Raw genomic sequence first — 13,305 nt, 5'->3', positions numbered from 1 at the left:
TCTTTAAAGCAGCTCTCCTCTGTTTTGCAGAGGGTAGAACTACACAAAAGCTACGAAATGTTTAACAGGTAGGTGCTCAACTGATCTTAAATTTTATAAATGTTTGTAGCTGTTCAGCTTTATTTACCACGTTATCGGTCTAAAAATTACTGGACATTTATCGCAAGATAATTAGTCCGATAATGGTTTTTAAAGTTATCTAAAAAGATAATCCGATAATGAAAACATTATCTTCGATAATTATCAGCTATCGGATTATCGGAACTGTGCCCACCACTGGCTGCATGTCGTGTTGGCGATTAGATCACGCCACGTAGCACGACATTTATGAGGGAAGGATTTTTTGAACATTTCAAAATTCTCTTTGCGCAATTGTACATGCCGGTGCCCCTCTGGCATTCACTCTACACCAATTAAAGACAAGTTTACTCTCCTGCACGATACAGGTCATGCAAGTTTGTGAATCAAAGTCATCCTCGTGTCAGGAGGACTTGAACATGGTCCCCATAATAGATTGGGGCACAGGAGCTTTGCCACTGTGCAGCACATGAATGATGGGTACCAGCTGGCACCCTGGTCCAACATCTTTTTGTGTGCACCTGCTTTACCAGGGTGTCTGGACTTAAGCTTTTTTTTTTGGGGGGGGGGGGGGGCACATGCAGCCTGAGATCTGTGATGATTCAGAGGGTTTCTCACAATAATATGCACTTTAAAATTTACTTATACACAAATATATTATTTGCATCTACACATGCGGTGCTGTGGATGTTAGTGGTGCTGAAGCTGAGAGATCCTAGGCTTTTGGTATTCTCTAATATGAAAAATGCTTGTGTATCTTTTCATGAAAGCATCACCAATGTATCCACCAATGACTAGTGGGAGTACATATAATAATAATAATAATAATAATAATAATAATAATAATAATAATAGTAATAATAATAATGAGAATGAATATATTTTTTCCAGAATTCTCCTTTCATGTTATGGTTAGTGAACTCAGAACAACAATCTCAGAAAAACTCAATGCACTCAACAAGGCTGCACATTATGCCACTGACACGTCCCATTACATTTCCACAAAATGGGGACAATGGCTTCATTTCTCTTCCCAGTCACTGTTATTACAATGATGTTTCTAATTATCTCATACTGCTTCACTACTGCAAAGCAATCAACATATAATTCAATCAGAATATCACCTATTAAATGCAAATGCAAATATTTTGTATACAACTGGATTAGTGTGACCAGATTGGCATTTAATAATGTTCTGCTTTAATATTTTCAGCATTACCTGTGCATGCTCTGGTCCAAAGTAGGTAGGCCCATACTGAGATAGATTAATGACTCTGGACTTCTTCTCTGGTTTGTCACTGGCAAAGTTCACAAAGTCATCTGTCGTCACTGTTGGCACCTGTAAATACAGGAATGTATTTATAATTCTGCGAGCATCACTTCCCTGCACTCTTAACAATAACAACAACAACAAAAGAATGCACTTCGCTCTACATACTTGGAAGAGATCAGCATACTGATCATCTGTACACTGATGAACTCCATCTCCAGGAGTCACTTTGGATCCTTTGGTGGCTTCCTCCCCTCCCTTGTAAGAAGTGTCAACATCAGCTAACATCAGAGCATAGAGGGGCAAGGGAGGAATGGAGTTGATCTCTGTGTAGTCCCTGCCCCCATCACGGCCAGCCACAATGGTGTCTTTGGCTGTGCTGCCAGTTACACTAATAGTTCTGGACAGATGTCTCCTGGATCCACCCTCACCTGCCTCCACATCCCTCACCACAGCCACTTCTCCGGCAATGCACTTCACCAGGTGAGCTAGGATGGCCTGCGTGCAGCAAGCCAATGAACCATGTAATAAATGAAAACAGCAATAAAGTTTGTCATGAAAATGGTAATAACATGGAAGCTTGTTCTTAAAAAACCCACCTTGGCACGGCGGACCCTGCCTAGATCCATGAGCTCCAGCAGTTGTGTGGGATGGTACTGGGGTAAAGTTGGTGACAGGGAGTGAGCAGCTTCAAACAGTCCTCCTTCTTGAAGGCCAGCTGGTGCACACAGGGCCTCATCCACCCCGGCGCTCCCTTCAAACACACTCTTAGATCTGGCTCTCGCTTCAAAGACTGAGGAGGAACTTAAATGAGCCCCTGCAATGTCTGCAGAAGACAGATTTCCCTCTTCTTCATCTCCAGGTTTCTGGTCCTGACACCACTGAGCATAAACATGCATCTCACAGTCCATGCCCACAACCAGGATGCCATCCCTCACCCAAGACAGAGATACTGGAAGACAGGGAGTGCCATCCACAGAAGAAAGGAGGTCCACAGACCGAAGCAGGATCCAACGAGAGCGGACCCCTTGTTTGATGCTGCCCCCTAGAGGAAGGGTGATGACAGCAATTCCCTCCTTGCTGCTAGTCTGCTCATGGACCATGCCAGAGATACGACCATACATGAGGATGTTTGATCCAACACCCACAGTAAGAATGTGAGATCCATCCTCCTTCGACAGCCAGTCCAGGTGCACATAGTGTTTAATGTTGGGAGAACTATGGTCCCTGTTCATGTATAAGTCACACCTGGAATATAAATATTGTTATGAAACATTCATTCAGGTAAGCAATCAGTGGTTGACAGAAAATACAAAAAGAGTATGTAAGCAGTGGCGCTCTGACCTATTGTAGACAAAGAGATTGGAGTCAATGCTGATTCTTGGATCCAGGGCTGGTGAGGGTCTGGTGAAGTCATCCAGGTGGATGGTTTGCTCTAAAACCCACTCTGACCCCCCAGTTGACTCACACTCATAGATGGACACATGCATTGAAAAGTTTTCTCGAAAACCCTGAAGAAGTAAGATCATTTAAACAGCTTCTTAAATCAAGCAAAATCTGAGTTGAAACTGAGGCACACATCTTAACACCATTTACATATTTTGACATTTTCAGAAGGTGATTAAGCAGATTCAAAAGGAACCTTAGATCCTAAGCGCAGCTGCACCTCATTATCACTTCACTATGTCATCTCTATTTTTGGTTCAAATGTGGATTTGTCTTTGTAATTTAGATTCTTTGCTTTTTGGTGAAAACTAAGAAAGTAGGACCATTTTAAGTCTTACATGTGTTGCTTGGTTAATTTAGTGCTGTACGCTCCAGAGTGCGCGACCTTGGAGTTGGTCTTTAATAAAATCATCATTTCAGCATGGTTTTTGAAGTGGAAACCTCCTCAACCAGAGAAAGGTCCTCTCTATTAACTCAGTCAGCATCCGAGCTAATTAGGACCTTCAAATACAGGATTTGAAACAGCTTAAAGTTATTGGTGTGTGACTGAAGTACAACATACTGTGATTTATAGGTAAATGTTAAATATATATTAAATAAAGGACATGTTTGCTATTTATTGTTGCAAATCCCTTTCTGTTCCCTAAGGGATGTATACAACCACTCTGTACTGAGTGGTTGTATACATTCAAACAAATGTGGTCTTGCCAACAGCTTGCAGAAATGTGTCATATTCACTATGTGTCTTCTTCTGTTTGCTGGTTTTAGTTTAACTTTAAGGAATAATAACAGGGTCGGCTGAAAGGTTCTGCCTCCTACACGATACTCTCATGAATCACATAATGTATGTGCTTAAAGCTTGGAATGCTGTCTATCATGCAGTGTCATTACCATTTCACGCAGTCACCTTCCCTTTCCAAGTTTTATATATATATATATATATATATATATATATATATATAATATTTTTTTCCATTCCATCAGTGAAGCAATCAGGTGTCTTCTGTTGGCACCAGTGACACACACAGCTGCTTGCACCTTTCAGCTTGGGAAAAAGAAAAAGTCGGCATCCTGGATTGTACGATGGTGTGGTTAGATCTAATTTCAGCCTCTCCAATGTGTTGGTCTACTGGCGTGGACTAGCATTTTCATACTGAAGAACTGTGTCTTTTACAGAACAAACCTGGTTCAAACTTGGGTGCTGCTTTTGCAAGGTGTCCAGATATCGATCGGAGTTGACAGTGTGTCCATGTACCAAAAATTTTGAGGACTATGCCACTGAAAACAATGCCAGAGACAACGCTTATTTGGCAATGAGTGTCCACGGGTGCACAGCCCTCCACAGTGGGGAATTCAATAATAATGTTGATTCAAACACATGTCCATGTATGTCACCATTTCTTTTACAGACTACTGTGTGCATGTGTTATGTTGAAGGCGATTCTGCGCCTGCTTGAAATTGCAGGCGAAAATCGTTTGGTGTAGCAATAGTCCAAAACTGAAGGATTATTCTTGTACCTGTTTTACTTTGATATATTGAAACAGATGTGTTAGAGGCAGAATTTTTCAGCCGACTTAAAATTTTCTAGTAATTCTATCTACATAAAGCGTACAACCAGACATTCTTGGTTACATACAGTAATACAGAATTACTATTTCAAATGGTAGTTTGTCACCTGTCCTTGTCGTGGCTGTTTAAAGGCTACAGCCAGCCTGCCCGTGTAGGAGCAGGACACCGCTACTGGCCGCCCTGACACACACACAGTACTGTTGTTGTCTTCCTCCTCATTCATGAGGGCCCACGGTTCCCAGTGGTAGACCCGGTTATCCTGGTCGTCAGCAGTGTACCCGTCCTCACTCTCCACAGCACAGCGCCAGAAACGCACTCGAGAATCAGAGCAAGTAGTAACAATCAGGTAAGGAGCCAAGCACACCGGATAAATGGAAGAGGAACTCAGATGACCTGTGGCAGATGGATGGAGGAACAATTAATTATCTACAGGTTTAATGCTGTAAAAAACATCTCATCATTTGTCTTTATAGTTTTTTTGAAGAAATTTACAATAATGCTCCTAATGCTGTAAAAAACATCTCATCATCTGTCTTTATAGTTTTTTGAAGAAATTTACAATAATGCTCCCTATGATGCCTGATTTATAAATGTGCACCGTAATTTCTGGACTAAAAAGCGCACCCAGACTATTAGCCGCACCCACCAATTTTAAAAAGAAAAAAGAAACTGTACATAAATAAGCCGCACTTGTCTATAAGCCGCTGGTCTCCACATTGTAACATGATATATTTATACAGAAAGACATTAGAAAGATTTTTTAACTTGTAATTAAATACATACCATAAATGCTTTTTTCCCCTGAAGTGTTACACGTAAATATTGATGTGCACATCATCCAGCGCGCGCATGGCGTCACGCGGCTTCTCCGCTCCACACGGAGAACTGAGTAATTTTGTTTTTCTTGAGATTTCATCGCATGCAGACAGAATCGGATGGAGTCTGTGGTAAATGAGACATTAATGAGGCGCTGTGACTTTTTTGATTTGTTGCGCCAAGACAGAGAACCGGTGGGGAAGGGTGGGGGAGAAGGCTCCGCTTCGCTAACTGATATGACGGCTCAACTCTGGCACCAGAGAGGGACTTTTCTTCACTAAAACGAACGGGTAAGACCTTATATTTACACTGTGTGTGAATTTACACCGCATGAGGAGCGCAGCTTTCAGGAAATCAACTGACAGCAACAACTGACGTATTTGGAAAAAAGCCTGTAAAAATCTATAAATTAGAGGCATCATTGTAAAAGCTGCAGTGTTCAAAGCGTGCGAAAAAAGTAGCGGCTAACAGTCCGGAAATTATGCTACATGTAAAAACCATACATAAACCACATTAACTGGAATTCATAAAGGATGAATATGCAGTGGGAATGTGTTTGTCTAACACATACTTCAGACCATGACATGGTGAAATGAACATGCAAAATAAGGCGAGGACGAATATATCATAAAGCAAAGCAACACATGGTGCACAACTTACAGATCTCTTACTCACTCACACACACCTACATTAAATACAATTTACATTTCACAATAAGTATTAGAAATAATTAAGCGCAAACTATATGTTACCCGCTTTGTTATTAGTCAAATTTGTTGATAAACTTGTTTTTTTGATTAGGGGTGCCACAAATAATTGCTATAACTCTGAACTGCACAAGAGCTGATCACATATAATACTTTTCCCTATTCTGTGGCCATCTTTTTATTTTGTAGGTCCAGAACTGAGATCCCAAATGAAACATATGCATTTCTCCACCTCCCCGATAATTTCACATTTGGTGAAGTTTGCGCTTCCTCCACCATGCTTTTTTTTTTTGAAAGTGCTATATTGTTTTCTGTGAGCTGTGTGAGAAAATGGGTCCAACTTTAGAGCACCAGACATAGAGAGGTTTTGTGTGTAAATGATTAATTTAAACAGCGTGTATATCCGATGAGAGTGGGTCGCAGGCTGGTGTACGTGTGTACAGATCTGTTTACCTGCAGACGGGGTGGCCCTGGTAACCTCCACTCCATGGGGCAGGTCGAGCCGCTTGCTGTACACTAGTTTAGAGCTGAGAATAAGTTTGCTGGCTGACTCCAAGTTAGGTGTGGAGGCTGACCGTGGCAGAGGTCTGATGGGAGAGGTCTCTGGAGATGAATCAGCATTCATGGCTTGATTGGGAACCATTAGCTGTCTCTCGTAGCGATGATCTGGGACTGGGTCATCTGGATAGAGAAACATTTCAACAGATAGACAGGTCAGTTGAAGCAGTCTGCCATAGATACAGTTATGCTTTCAGAGTAAAATGCTAGTGCTTCAATGTAACAGGAGAGGAGAGGAAAGTGGGGAGCAGGGGTGGGGGGCGCGCGGGGAAGACTTCAATAATAGCAATAATACAACAGCTGCATATGTCCTGCACATACCAACACAGGCCTGAACAGACTTAAGGTGCAGGTGCCACATCTGCAGGACAGAGTTCCCGTTCAGATCCTTCTCTATGACCACTAGGAAGAACTTCTCAGAGAATGGAGCAGGGTGGTAATCTGAAATTGTAAATTTATGATTACATCGTCTTCAATTTCTATCACAGATCATAAAAGATTCAAAACAGATAACTAGACATTTAGTATAGATGTGTGATCTACCCTCAACAGAAGGAATGTATATCTCTGGTTCCCTCTGAGGCTTGTAACCTAGAATGAAGTCCTCTTGGAAGACATGTAGCAGCTGGGTGTTGGAGCCACACTGGATGAGCAAGGAAATTTCACCAAACAGTTTAATATTGTTAATTGTAAGATTTAAGTCTTTCAATCATGGAGTTGCTTCCACAGCTAATTTACAGTGCGCATGAAAAACAGACCAGCCGCTAACCTGAATGGTGATGGCATCTAACTCTATGATGCATCCAGGTCTGGCAGTGGACTGCTGGCTGACAATGTTGAACACTTCTCCCACCAGTTTCTAAATACAGCAAGAGATATAAAGAAATCCTGAACAATCTAGTTGACATGGTGCATTAAAAACATGCTGAAAAGAGAAAACTGGATACAGAGCGAAGTAGGGGAAAAAATGATTTTATCCCATATTTGATGAGCTGATCAGCTTGAATTTCAGAGCCAGATTCATTGTGTGGACATCACACGGAGCTGCTATTTCCACCTTGATTATACATTCATATACAAGAGTATTGTTTTTGTTGCAGTGAGCTCTGGTGAATGCCTTTTGTGGATCGTTTTCTTTATGGTATAGAATTAAGAAGGAAGGGGAAAGAACTGTTTAAATTTTAACCTACTAACAGCAGCAAATTTATTTTTTTCCTGAATGAAATGAAGAAAGCATTACAGTTTTATACAGTAGCTATGCAGCTCCTCTCCACCAGGAAGCAAAAGGCTGTTCATGTTTTTTTTTTTTTCTGACAGTTTTCCAAGGTAAATACAGAAGCCCTATTAGCAGTATCTTAAAAAAAAAAAAGATTTATGAACTAGTGATTATTGATGTGAATTTTGTGTAACATTGAAAACATAGCCACCAGTAAAACGATATTACTCTGGGGTCCCAATAGGGCCTCCATGCCCCCCCCCCACACACACACACACCCAGCAAAGCAGGACCCATTTTTCTGAAGCCCATACATGCCTGTGATATGAAATGGGAAGGTAACATCGCATGAACACATTTGTACAACTACTTTCCGGTCCATTTTTTTTTCGTTTGTTTTTCATACCAATATAGGTACAAACCATTTGCTATGTTATTTGCTTCAGTTTCTCAGCTTGTTTTCACTGTATCCACACAGATGATCTATCAAATTATTCCTTAAACAACCCTAGAATACTAATCAAACCCACTATTACTAGTATAAGTAGTAGTAGCAATTTTTTGACCAGAGGATCCTCAGTTCCACACCCCACCAGACTGACCAGACTGCAAAGTCATGAAGGTCCTTAATCGCCAATGTATCAATCGGAGCTCAGTTGGTTTGAGTGACAGCTACAATCCAGGTTGATAGTTGTCAGCAGGCAGCTAGCTCCTCTCTGAGGATATTTTAACCCAAATACCTGAGCTAATATGGCTTGCTGTGCCGTTACTTTTATGAACAGCCTATCTAAGAAGTCTGAGCTCCAGTATTTTCCACCCATCCATCCTTTTTCTATACCCGCTTAATCTAATTAAGGGTCACGGGGTAGCTGGAGCCTATCTCAGTAATCATAGGGCATGAGGCAGGGTACACCCTGGATACGATGCCAGTCTGTCGCAGGGTCACTTATAGACAAACAAAAACACCAGCAAGCACAACTACCGACAATTTAAAGTTTCCAATTCACCTAACCTGCATGTCTTTGGATATGGGAGGAAGCCGGTACACCAAGAGGGAACCCACACAAACACGAGGAGAACATGCAAACTCCACACAGAAAGGCCACAGGTGAGAACCGATCACATGACCTTTTTGCTGTGAGGCAACAGTGCTAACCACTAATCCACCATGTTGCCGCTCCAGTATTTCAACAAGTTAAATATTAGTATTATTTAATTTGTATGTTAGTACCGCTAAGCATTACTTTGCAGGTATCTACAGCTATGTAACTTCAGCTACATTCATTATGCCACAGTTATTGAGGCTATATGTTGGTCACAGTTTTTAATATCTCTACTTAGTCACATGTTGTAAGAGCCACCACACAGTCTACAAAAATATGTGTTAATCCATCGCTCAAACCCAGGTCACCTATCTTGTTAGCTTTGGTAACATCACCAAAGGTGGCTGCATTCGGGTTTCATTCATCCTGCCCAGGTCACGCTCTTCTGCTTTACCCATTTATGGGCTGGCATAAATGGGTAAAGCATTTATGCCAGCCCATAAATGTTGACATTCAGACACACGCCACTTGAACTTCAAACCCACTCTACAGAGAACCTATAGGTAACCTATGGAGGATTTGTCCATTACTTTTACACTAAGTTAAATTTACGTGGGTTGTAAAACAAATTCACTCATAACAAGAATTTACTGATGTGATCATCCTCACACACGTGTACCTTGCTTGATTTACAATAATCAGTCCACACCTCAACATACTGACCCACAGCACCACTTTTAACTTATCCCCTCATCTTCAGACAAAGGGATTTAAATTTAATAATCTTCGGTGTGAGATGAACAAAGCCCAGGTACATAACATTTACTAAAGATTGAAAGACAGGGATGCAAAACACATTACTATGTCTCAGTGTTGAAGGTTTGTGTGTGTGTGTGTGTGTGTGTGTGTGTGTATACTCACAGATGTTTCAGGATCAGACAGCTCATCCAGTAGTTTTCTGGCATCAACCACAGCTTGATAAAGACAGAGGTTTTTACCATCTGATGCTACAAAACAGGCACTGGCACTGTTGCAATACGTTCCTGAAGAAAACAAACAAATATTGACAGAGATCAGGGTGCAAAGAATGAATTATCAGGTTGTCAACATTACTGATATGTCTGAAATACTGTGATTACTCAAATTAGCTTGAAGATATTCAAGTATTAGTTGATAACATTGGGAGGTGATGGTATAGTGGTTAAGCGGCGGGCTTGAGGCCAGACAATCCTCGGTTAAGACCCCTGACAGGCCAGAAAATCACTAACGGCCCTTGAGCAAGATCCTCAATCCCCAAGTTGCCCCCGGTATATAGTGAGCGCCTTGCGTGGGAGCACCTTGACATCGGTTGTGTGAGTGTTTGTGTGAACGGGTGAATGGAAGGCATCATTGTAAGGTACATTAGGCGTCTGATTCAGATGGAAAAACACTATATAAATGCAGTCCATTTAACATCTTTAAAAAGGCAGACTACTTGATCCACTTTGTACATATACGAGGTCTGTCCGTAAAGTATTGTACCTTTTTATTTTTTCAAAAACTATATGGATTTCATTCATATGTTTTTACGTCAGACATGCTTGAACCCTCGTGCGCATGCGTGCGTTTTTCCACGCCTGTCGGTGACGTCATTCGCCTGTGAGCACGCCTTGTGGAAGGAGTGGTCCTGCCCCCTCATCGGATTTTCATTGTCTGGAAATGGCGGAATGAAAAGGACTTTTTTTCCATCAGAATTTTTTCAAAAGCTGTTATAGACTGGCACCTGGAAACCATTCGAAAAATTTATCTGGCTTTCAGTGAAAATTTATGGGCTTCACAGAGAGTAAGGACTTTAACTACAGGTTTAAGGGACCCCATTAAAGGACGGTCGGTGCGCCGCGCTGCGAGCTGCGACGATGCGGCACAAACCACTGGATCATTTCTAAGCTGATGGCTCTGTGGATACGAGACCGTCGTGTGCTCTTTCTCTGGTTATCACAAGACCTGGACATCAGCCATTTTCCGGCAGATTTCACTTTTAACAAGAGATTTTGTCATGGAAAGCCACGCGGACGCTTCGCGCATCACGACCGATTCGCTGATGAAGCGAGACAAAGGAACACCTCCGTTTCGGAGTGTTAGAGGACAAGTTGGGACATGTCTATCTCGGCTTTCAGTGCTTACCAGTCGAGTGAGTATAAAAGAACTTGTGGAGAGCTGGACATGTCCCAACTTGTCCTCTAACACTCCGAAACGGAGGTGTTCCTTTGTCTCGCTTCATCAGCGAATCGGTCGTGACGCGCGAAGCCTCCGCGCGGCTTTCCATGACAAAATCTCTTGTTAAAAGTGAAATCTGCCGGAAAAATGGCTGATGTCCAGGTCTTGTGATAACCAGAGAAGAGCACACGACGGTCTCGTATCCACAGAGCCATCAGCTTAGAAATGATCCAGTGGTTTGTGCCGCATCGTCGCAGCTCGCAGCGCGGCGCACCGACCGTCCTTTAAAGGGGTCCTTAAACCTGTAGTTAAAGTCCTTATTCTCTGTGAAGCCCGTAAAATTTTCACTGAAAGCCAGATAAATTTTTCGAATGGTTTCCAGGTGCCAGTCTCTAACAGCTTCTGAAAAAATTCTGATGGAAAAAAAGTCCTTTTCATTCCGCCATTTCCAGACAATGAAAATCCGACGAGGGGGCGGGACCACTCCTTCCACAAGGCGTGCTCACAGGCGAATGACGTCACCGACAGGCGTGGAAAAACTCACGCATGCGCACGAGGGTTCAAGCATGTCTGACGTAAAAACATATGAATGAAATCGATATAGTTTTTGAAAAAAATAAAAAGGTACGATACTTTACGGACAGACCTCGTATTCTTTTGTTTCAGACAGTATCAATTAAAATACACAACCAATTTTTAGACTGCTGCTCTTGAAATTCGCTACACATTTGCATACTGGATGTGACTGCTGGTCTTACAATTCTGTTTTTGCCTTTTTACACAGTAGTAGAGGTTGCACGCACAAGTTAATCAGTCGACTTTACTGCCCTGCAATAATGCTTTAAGGCTGACGTTAAAAGTTACTGATATCATGATTATGTCATACTTTTTCCTGCACTGTAGTCTCAGAAGAGCTTGGTTAGACTTGCCCCAACTCTGTGAAACCACCAACAACACAGGAGGTGGACACATTCACACATCAGAGGTCAAACTCAATACTGAGGACTGACGGAAAAAACACCTTCCACTTACTGTAACTTTACACATGCACAGTCACCTCATGGACTATAGATGCAAAAAGAAAAATAGTCATCTGTCAGTGCCGCCCCTCAGCCTCCATGGAAGTGTAATTCCTGGGTGGCAGAATTCCTGTAGTGTTAGCCAGACCTTTTGGACTATGACCTTGCCCTTGAGGTAAAGGTCATCCATTTTCAAACTGATGGGAGCATTGACCTGATACACCTTTCCTGCAAGTTTAATGACCCTAGGCCTCTCCATTCTAGAGCAAAGGCACTAACAAGCCAATAGTTGATGCCGCCTGACACACCAGCCCGCCCAGGCTGCCAGCCACGGGGCTGACGGCAATCCCCTTCAGCCTATTTTAGGCTGGGAGCAAAAAACTGACTACAAAGAAGCACAACGGAGACGTGTTAGAGCTGCCATCACATGGGACAACCCAAAAGAACACAACACCCCCAAAACTAGGACATATCTGTCAGTGTCATATGCTTTAGGCACGGTGTGGAACGTGGCAACAGCTCCAACTTTCACAGGGAGCAACAGTATTCACCAGGGATGTCATGAAAACAGTAACCACTGTGGTTGCCCCGTGCCTCTTGCATCACCAGCAGCTGCTGCCATGCATCAGCAGAGCAAACCACGACAACTGTGGGTTTGAGCATGGATTCACAATCATCCCGTCAACATTGTACACTGATAAACAACTGCTGGCTGAGTTGCAAAAAGGCTGTCAAAATCTTCATATGTATACAGATCTCTTTCTGCCTGCCTGTAAATGAGATTATCCAAAATATGGATGCACACACATACACACACTGATCATGAGCGAGTTCATTTGTTAAAGGCCACACTTTAAGATTTTCTTCTTTTCACGCATGACGGAACCTATAACATTATGTGTTGTTTCTGTAAAAGATGTGGTGATTCATCAGCATCTGCATTAATTTCTGAAGATACAGACCATCACTGTCAAGTGTTCCATTCTCATGGTTTTACTGCTGACATCAGCAGTTAGTCGACGTTGAGTCAACGTTCATTTCATAACTGTTGACTTGAAAAAAAATCTGAAGTCGTGCAGCCCCTATTTTATAGATAGAATACTCTTTCTATGTGCACTGGAGAGCAATGACTTAAAAGTAAGTGATACTTGAGAAAAACTGTAAAAAGGTCCTTTGCTGACATTTAGCTACTGCTAATACAAATGGGTTTCTCGGATCACTTCATGACTTTTAGCAAAAACCTGTATGAAAGCATATTTCCACACCAACATTCAACCTATATATACTCAACAAAAATATAAACACAACACTTTTGGTTTTGCTCCCATTTTGTATGAGATGAACTCAAAGATCTAAAATTTTTTCCACATACACAATATCACCATT

General features: G+C 42.0%; 1 protein-coding gene across 1 annotated transcript in view; it reads right to left on the bottom strand.

Annotated features, from left to right (window-relative positions):
* dmxl2 (Dmx-like 2) overlaps nucleotides 1-13,305 on the bottom strand; it is a 157,559-nt gene that overhangs the window by 76,158 nt on the left and 68,096 nt on the right. The window contains exons 15-24 of the mRNA XM_034163715.1: nucleotides 9,626-9,747; nucleotides 7,215-7,304; nucleotides 6,989-7,088; nucleotides 6,767-6,886; nucleotides 6,341-6,568; nucleotides 4,471-4,757; nucleotides 2,693-2,859; nucleotides 1,948-2,596; nucleotides 1,517-1,846; nucleotides 1,298-1,417 (exon numbers count right to left, since the gene is read on the bottom strand). Coding sequence (XP_034019606.1) covers nucleotides 1,298-1,417; nucleotides 1,517-1,846; nucleotides 1,948-2,596; nucleotides 2,693-2,859; nucleotides 4,471-4,757; nucleotides 6,341-6,568; nucleotides 6,767-6,886; nucleotides 6,989-7,088; nucleotides 7,215-7,304; nucleotides 9,626-9,747 — 2,213 coding nt within the window. The remainder of the gene's footprint in view (nucleotides 1-1,297; nucleotides 1,418-1,516; nucleotides 1,847-1,947; nucleotides 2,597-2,692; nucleotides 2,860-4,470; nucleotides 4,758-6,340; nucleotides 6,569-6,766; nucleotides 6,887-6,988; nucleotides 7,089-7,214; nucleotides 7,305-9,625; nucleotides 9,748-13,305) is intronic.

This window comes from Thalassophryne amazonica, chromosome 2 (genome assembly GCF_902500255.1).
Source record: "Thalassophryne amazonica chromosome 2, fThaAma1.1, whole genome shotgun sequence".
Lineage (NCBI taxonomy): Eukaryota > Metazoa > Chordata > Actinopteri > Batrachoidiformes > Batrachoididae > Thalassophryne > Thalassophryne amazonica.
The sequence above is the reverse complement of the archived record's forward strand: the minus strand, read 5'-3'. Positions and strand labels throughout refer to the sequence as shown.